This window comes from Mandrillus leucophaeus, unplaced genomic scaffold (assembly GCF_000951045.1).
Source record: "Mandrillus leucophaeus isolate KB7577 unplaced genomic scaffold, Mleu.le_1.0 Scaffold809, whole genome shotgun sequence".
Lineage (NCBI taxonomy): Eukaryota > Metazoa > Chordata > Mammalia > Primates > Cercopithecidae > Mandrillus > Mandrillus leucophaeus.
The window spans coordinates 1,451,457-1,459,994 of NW_012108797.1; the positions used below are offsets into that span (position 1 = coordinate 1,451,457).

Genomic DNA, 8,538 nt, shown 5'->3' on the forward strand with positions numbered 1-8,538 from the left:
TGTTCAGTGGCCGAGAAAGTTGCAAATGTGACTTTTACATTTCATAGGAGAGCACTACTGTCACAGAAATGTCCAGTTGTAGGGGTGAATGGCCCTGAACCACCCACCCTCACCATGAGCACCCCTACTCCACGACGTGGCCAAGGATTAGAGTAGACAACACCGAGACCCACTTCCAACCTACTGTTAGGTTTTCATAGCGTCCTTAGGCCCCAATGGTTATAAAAAGCCGAGAGAGCCTAAATACCGGTCATTCAGCCTGGACCTCGGAGTTCCAGATGTTCTAAGCTCACTGGGCAAGATGTGTCTGCTTATTGCAGAGGCCTCTGTTATTGTGAAGGAGTGAGAGTACTCGGGATGAAGGGAATGTGGACCCTCAGGACTAAAGCAGTGGAAGAAGTCTGGGAGGTGGGGTCTGGGGAGGCGGGGTCGACTCTGACTTCACCAAGCCCCTGATCCTGGAGGAGAGGGAGGACGCAGGCTCTGGACGCTCTAGCGGAGGAGGGGAAGGGGGCGAGCCCGGAAACCTTTGCCCAATCAGAGAGGGCTGGGGCGGGGCCTGTTACAGGGCTTAGCACTGCAGGGCTCTGCGCGGGAACGCTAACCTGGTCCGGAGCAAGCCTGTGTCTCAGCCCCACGGACAGCCTTTCACTAGTCTTCAAGCCTTCAGGTGAGGACCTGCGGCCTCACAGAAGCCAGAGGACCATGGGGATGGGAAGGCGTCGGGGTTGCGAGGCGGGGGATGCTGCGCCTTCGGGAACCAGAGGAGTCGGAGTTGGGGCTGGCGCTTCGCGTCTGCACCGCCGCCCGGCCGAGCAAGTCCGCGCCTTTGTCTTCCCAGGGCGCCGCCTTCTGCGCGCGAAGCCGAGCCCTCCCGGGGGCTGGTCCCTGGAAACAAGGCCCCGGGGTTGGGAGTCGCGGGGCGCGGACCCTTAAAGGGGCCCGTCCACAGTAGCTGCAGGTCGGAGGCTTAGAGGATGAATTTGAGGGCCGTCCGGAATGGGCCCTCTGGGGCTGGGTCCTCGTTCCTTCCCCTCCCGTGGCCATTAGGCTGGGCGCCAGACAACGCTAATAGTTATTTGAAAAAGTATGCAAACTGCTCTTGACCGACTGGCCTATGAGCCCGGCCCTGCTATTATTTATTTGTTAGTTCCAATTTCCCAGCTCCGAGCTTGGCGTCTGATCGCTTGGCAGAGGAGGGTCTTAGGGTAAACTTGACGGAATGGAGGCATGTTCGGCACTTCTGGCTGCTTGGGGGCCTCTCCATTCTACTCCAAGCACTAGTGATAGTATCCTACTCCACGAGGGTGGGGCTGAGCTCGCGCAAGAGAGCTCTGCCCTCCGATTTCTGGAATATCCTATTGTCTCTTCTGGACAAACTCGGGACGCTCACAGGGCACCAGGCATTTCGTCAGGTCCACAGCCATGCACTTCTGAACCTCATCTCCTTGCAGAGAAAACATGGTGAAAGAAGACTTACTTGCATTTGGTTTATCCCATTCTGCTGAAGTCCTGGGTCTGATCCTAGTTAGCTGTCCCTTCTTACAACGTTTATAAACCAATGCCACAAAGAGCTATTATGAGACGTGTATTGTAATGCCTTAATGTACTGTCGTCTTTGGGCATTTAAAATAGATAGAAATCAGTACAACTTATGCCACTCTGTGGGTGTGTGTGTGTGTGTGTGTGTGTGTGTGCTGCTCCCCATCTCCTAAAAAAAAAAAAATGCCAAAAAACAAACGTATTTTTAAAAAAAGTGGAGATGCTCGAATAGTGCTCTTTCCTGTTACAAAATCATTAACTGGTTAAAGCCAGTCTTTATTTTTTCTTCTGTCCCGGTCTGCTCTTGTGCTTCTATCACCTCCATTTTACCCTTGCTGTGATTTTAAGAGTCAGACATATTGGCTTTGGGTTTCTGGAGCATCTTAGTTTCTGGTGCATTCTGATCCAATGGCATTTACTGCCTATCAAAAACGGGGTAATGATGTGGAGTTAAAATTTTTCTAACAAAAATATTAGTTTTCTAAGATCTGTTGCTGTTTTCCTGTTGAAAATGAGCAGGTAGAATATACATTGATATGAAATGTGAAAATTTTTGCTTGTGACCCTTTAGTTCGAAGATAGTTCTGCCAGGTAAATTTTCTTAAAAATGTTTTTTCTTTTCAGGCTATCTTCTAGTCAAGATGAGTGATAAGCCAGACTTGTCGGAAGTGGAGAAGTTTGACAGGTCAAAACTGAAGAAAACTAATACTGAAGAAAAAAATACTCTTCCCTCAAAGGAAAGTAAGTCTTGGGGGGTTCTAGTGGAAACAAACAATAGAGAAAGCTAATAGGCTCAGTAAATAAACGTAACTTCTAGTGAATTTTTGCCACAAAGTAAGCAATAATTAGAGTACCATGGTATTTAATGTTACAGTTAAAAACATCAAATAGTCGTCTTCCTACTTGGGTTATATAAGTAGTTCTCACATAAGACTTAATAGGAATAGGGGGAAACTAGTTTCTTGTTGGAAAATTACTAAAAACCAACTTAAAAATCAATCTTGGAATATTGGATTTAGCACTAGAAAAATCTTAGTTTTGTTCACTTTATGCTTATTAGACATTTTCCTGCATCCATCAGTTTGGGTCAGTGGTCTTATACCTAAAGGTCCATGCAAACTTTGCAGTTTTGGCCTTCTCTCTCTGATGATGAGATAAAGATAATGAACAAGTTTAGATCTTGGGTGCACTTAGGGCTTGTAGACTCAAGGGATAAGTGATCAGTTTTGCCCTCCAGAAATACAGCCTGGTGGAGAAACTCCAAGTGTCTTTGCAAAAGTTGAGGGGAACTTTTTGTCTTGTTAGCTTTGAGAGTTCCAAAGTTAGTCAAAATTGTCTGAAAAGGTATAACTTCCTAGTTGTATACAGATAGATAAATCTGAAGAAATTGCTTCATAGCTCAGTCATGAATCATCTATGAAAAAATGGCAATGGCACATTTCTGTCTCTCAAATGGGAAAAAAATCCTCCACAGTTATAGATTCTAATGAATATTCCAGTAGTTAACATACGCACATACATGCGCACACCCTAATGTGAGGATTTGTGGTTAATGCCTTGGCATTCTAAATTTAAGGCATGTATGCAGACTTCAATGACTTAGCAAGGAGCTCTTTTGAAAGAAACTGAACTTAATCTTAGGTAAATGCGGTTAATGATTTTTGTGTTTGTCTTTCCAGCTATCCAGCAGGAGAAAGAGTGTGTTCAAACATCGTAAAATGGGGATCGCCTCCCAACAGCAGATTTCAGCATTACCTGAGAGTCTTGGTTTTAGACTTGTTTTTTGTAAACCCATGTGTTTGTAGAGATTTTAGGCATCTTCTGATGTCTTCTCACCTATGTTCCCTGGCTAAGAAGTCAGAGGTAGCCAGTGTTTCCTTAAATTCATTTTTAAACTTACCATTGGTGCATATGTTCTGGATGGCAGATGCTGTCAATAATCTCACCATCGATGTCCTTTGTGTATGTAGTTCTTGCATCCTATACTGCATAAGCGTGTTTTAAACTGCTATGATGGGTGCTTCCATTGCTTCATAATCTCCATGAAGTTGCGTGTTTTTGCAGCTTTTCACAGTTTATTTGCATTTCTAATGTAGTAATAAAGTAACCAATATAATCATTATCTTGAGACTCCTGTGGTTGACTCTTGGTGGTCTTCTGTGGAATGAAAAGTACACATGGATATACTTTTCAGCCAAACAGAATGGTTGAAGGAAAACTCTTTTAGCAGATTATTCACGTGGGAAATGTTCACTTCTCTCCAGGTCTAGTGGGTCCTGACTTGGGGATGCTTGGTGCTTTTTCTTTAGAGTTGGAATCACAGAGTTAGAGAACCTTGGGAAGGGAGATCATGTGGACTAACCCCCTTATCTCAGAATGAAGAAATGAAAATACAAGGTCTGAAGTGATCTGTTCAAGACGAATATTAAAGAGGAGTGCTCTTGCCTTTTGGAAAATATTTTTCAACTTAATGGAAGGGGACACCAAAGGCTGGGGTTGGATGGGGAAGGGGCCAGAGGCACGTGCTAACATGCACTGTACTAAACATAATATAACTTCTGTGGAGCATAAATTCATATATAATACCTGTTAATGACATGTAGTAGAGAACTTCTGGTTTGGTTTTTGTGTAGAACAGAATTTGCTGTCTTATGAACCAAGCATTTTTGGTGTTCACAATGAACATAAGTGCTATGAATTGAATTGTGTTCCCCCAAATTTGTATGTTGAAGCCGTAACCCCCAGTGTGATTATATCTAGAGGTAGGTTCTTTAGGAAGTAATTAAGATTAAATAAGGTCATAAGGATCAGGTTCTAATCCAACAGGACTGTAGCCTTAAGAAGAAGAGGAAGAGTGAGAAAAAGAGGGAGAGAGAGAGAGCGATCAAGAAGAGAGCAATCAAGAAGAGAGCGATCGAGAGAGAGAGAGAGATCACTGCCATGTGAGGACATATAATGAGAAGGCGGCTGTCTACAAGCCAGGAAGAGAGCCCTGCAGGACCTTGATCTGGGACTTCTAGCATCCAGAACTGTGAGAAAGTAAATTTCTATTTAAGCCACACAGTCTATGATATTTTTGTTATGGTAGCTTGAGCTGATTAATATAATAAGGAATACATATAAATGCAAATGTCTGAATCCATGCCCTTAATACTTTCATCACTTTAAATTTATTCAAGCCAGTTACATATAATCCCACCAATTAGGAGTGTTAACATTTGCGTGTACTGTGTAACCATCCTGACTGTGGCTCTATTAATCCAGACTGTGAGCTTTTTCTACAAAAAATAAGTAAATTATGCTTTTAGCACCTATTTGCAACCTCAAGTATTATTCCTACCTCCCTTTTCTAAGGGCTCGTATCCTAAAACAAGAAGTGGAAGCCATTTTTTCTCTATAGCTTAAATTTCCACAAGCAAAACAGTAGGTGGGTCAACTTTGATCAAGTGCCAATGAAGTGACACAATCACAGGGCTTAGTGTAGCCAGAGGATTTGAACCTTGGAAGTAACCATGTCGGTCACCAGTAATTTACCTCCTATCTGAAACAGTTGTCCAACAGTCACTCAGCCCCTTGCAATGACATGCTATTTATACTGTGTCTCAAATTGCCTCCCTTCAGCTCCTATCCAACAGTCCTCAGACAGTTTTTTGGATACCTTCACAAGGTAGTTAATCTACCCTCCAGTATTTAAAGTCAGCTGTTGTGTGCCTGCCCTCATACCTCGAAGTCTTTTCCAGGAGACACTTCTCAGATCCTTTGGACCCAAGTCACATGGATGGGGAACCATGCTGGTTGCATGTTAGGTGTGCCCAAGTTTGCCATTATCAGATTTCTTTGGATTCTGATTCTATCACTGAACACGTTTGCTCTCCTTTCAGTGTTGCTACTTGCAAATTTGATAAAAATGCTGTATATCCATGAGAGATCCAGCAGCCTCTGTATTTGTACACTAATCCAACTCAAGATTAGGCCCATTTCAAAGGGCCTAAAGGAAAGCATGAATATTGTCAGGTAAGCTGGGATAGGACGATAACTCCCAGTGTTCAATTATACCGGGTATCTATCCTTTTCGTTAAGGCAGTGATTCTACCCTGGGTAGTATAAGTGGTAAACTGAGAGGGAGCAGATGAAAGGTACATGATGAGAGGTGAAATAAATGTGGTTGCTAAGTGAATATTCACACAAATGAGATGGGAAAAACATTTGCTTACCTGCTGTAGATTTTCCCTGTATTTTTAAAATAATGTCGGGCTACTCTTTTAGCTACAAGGTTCACTTGTCTTTCCCAACCAAGGGAGAATTTTTTTCCCATAAGCCCAATATAAAAAGAGATTGAGATTTATCAACCTGAATTCATTTATTAATTGCAAAACTGACAGTGCTAAGCCTTTGTTGTAGCCTTACGTTGTTGTGCGCAGTTACATTTATAGAGAAAGGAAAAAGAGGTAACATTGACAGAGCCTGGAGTAGATCTAGAGCGTGCTGCATGATAGAAATGCATTTGCTAAGTGAAGAAACCAGGGCTCATAGAGGAAAGGAGACATTTTTCAGGTCACACGTGAGAAGTTACTGCTCAATACATAAACAAGGTAACTTAGAACAATGTACAGAATGTAGCTTAGATTTGTGATGATTATCTGTGAATATATCCAGGAGAACTTTTCAAAGTGTGGTCTCTTAGCCATGAGCATTAGAATCAGCCTTGCTATTTAGTGTGTATTCCTGGGCTTCATCCCCAGAGATTCAGATTCAGTGAGAGCAAGGCATGTTCTCTTGTCATAATTTTGCAAAATTATGGTGTATATATTATTACTTCTTTCCTTTTATGATTTGTGACTTAATCTTTTTTTTTACAACATCTATCTTCTATGTCTCTCTCACTTAGAATGTTTCCTTCCTGAAAATTGGTATTGTTGATATCTTGAGAGGAACAGATGGAGTAATCAGTCGGCAATACTTTTACTTTAGCTTACTTGTTCTCCAAGTATTGGTCCATGGAACAGCACCATTAGCATCACTTGGGAACTTGTTAGAAATACAAATTCTCAGGCTCTATCCTAGAACGAATGAATCAGAAACTGGTGGAGGGGCCCAGCAAACTGTTTCAACATGCTTTTCAGGTGATTTTGATGCATATTCAAGCTTAAGAACCACCGCTTTAGGTAAAAATGAAAATGCTTTCAGGACTGGGCTGTAGTAGGTAGCTAGAACAGACACTTAGGAAAACATAAAGTTTTTTTTTTTTTTTAAATTCAGCAGGCATTTGTCAAGAGCCAATTACATCTAAGTATGTGTGCAGAGAATGTAAGAGATGAATAAGAGACAATCCTTGCCCTCCAGAGACTTGTCATAGAAGAATGTCATAGAAGGGATAAAGTAAGAATGCCAATGGCCAAATAAAGTGTGTGAAGTGTCTTAAATAGATTCAAAAGTGGGAGAGCCATATCTTGGGTGGTGCATATAGCTTTTGCAGGTCATTGTGCTGTAACACTCTCTTGCTTTCAGGGTGCACTGACCTACGATGATGCATGGACAGAGTACCCTTGTTAGAGGTAAGAAATCAAGTAAGATATAATAAGCACATTCATATGAGGGAAAATGTGTATTGTACATGCTTCAGCATCACGAGTTTCCATGCAGCTAGGTTTTGGATCTCTAATTTATTTTCATGAAGGCTGGACCTGAATTTTAAGGGGACAAACAACTGGTAAGCAGAGAATTAGTGGAGGCAGGGATAGCTGTGGGGGATAATAGAAAGGAGCTGTATTACTATGATTATTGTTGTTATTATTACCACGTGGACAAAAAGAATACAAACATTCTTTACTTTGGTCTCTTTGCTTTACATTGGGGGCGGGGGGAAATGATGTAGTTTTGTCTTCTAAATCAAGCCCTGAGATTTTCCAACTGCTTCAGAGCACTACATTTCCCACCCTGTGTTAGATTTTGTTAAAAGAGATTGGCCTATGGATATAAAAGCCTTTTCTTGACTTGAGCAGAAATTCTCTGACTTGGGGGAGGAGAGTGCTTCTGGAAAACAAGGGACCTGGCTGACAAGTCACTGCCTTCAGTTCTGATCAAAACCTCAGTGAATCAGCCTGGGTGTGGTGGCTCATGCCTATAATCCTAACATTTTGGGAGGCGAAGGCAGGCAGACTACTCGAGCTCAGGAGTTCAGGACCATCCTGGGAAACATGACGAAACCCTATCTCTACCAAAAAATACAAAAAACTAGCCGGGCATGGTGGTACATGCCTGTAGTCCTAGTTACTCAGGAGTCTGAGGTGGGATTATCACTTGAGCCTGGCATATGGCGATTGCAGTGAGCCGTGTTTGTACCACTGCATTCCAGCCTGGGCAACAGAGTAAGACCCTGTCTCAAAAACAGAAACAAAAACAAAAACAAAAAACCCTCAGTGAATCAGAGAGAGGAAAAATGGCAAAAGAGCAGTCTCCAAAGACATAAACGAAATTGAGGATAGTTATGAATGTATAAAACATCCTTAAATATTTATCAAATTTAAAATTGTTTTCTTCACAGTAGTTATTCCTAGAAGAATACCCAAACTGAGAATGTGTTACTGCCATTGGCTTAAAAAATTGTTTAACTATGCCTCTAAGTAACCACCTTAGGACGAAAAAATATTATAGGAAATTTTTTTTTACCAAAACAATATTTCTTTCAAATATCTATGACTATTTTGAATATCTATATTAGAAAATATTGATGAAATGTGAGAATTACAAAACAGAAATTACAGAACTAAAACCCTTCCCCTTTCCTACAAAAAACAAAACAAAACAAAACACTTAACGACTAAGAAGAACGGAAGTAACAGGTTATCAATGAGTTACCATCTCAAATGCCCTGTCTTCTAAAGATGTTTCCTGTCAGACTATTGAAGATCAGGTATTTCTACTGCCAATGAAAAGTGTGCATACTATGAAAAAATAATTTTATTTTTGTTTAAAGAAAATATGATGATAAAATCC

The 8,538-nt window shown here is 41.6% G+C and overlaps 1 protein-coding gene across 1 annotated transcript; it reads left to right on the forward strand.

The window, feature by feature from the left end:
- Positions 1-557: 557 nt before the first annotated feature.
- TMSB15A (thymosin beta 15a) lies at positions 558-3,664 on the forward strand. Its single transcript, XM_011967758.1, has 3 exons — positions 558-670; positions 2,167-2,283; positions 3,222-3,664. Exons 2-3 carry the CDS (start codon positions 2,184-2,186, stop codon positions 3,257-3,259), a joined length of 138 nt encoding a protein of 45 aa, XP_011823148.1. The 5' UTR covers positions 558-670; positions 2,167-2,183; the 3' UTR covers positions 3,260-3,664.
- The last annotated feature ends 4,874 nt before the right edge of the window (positions 3,665-8,538 follow it).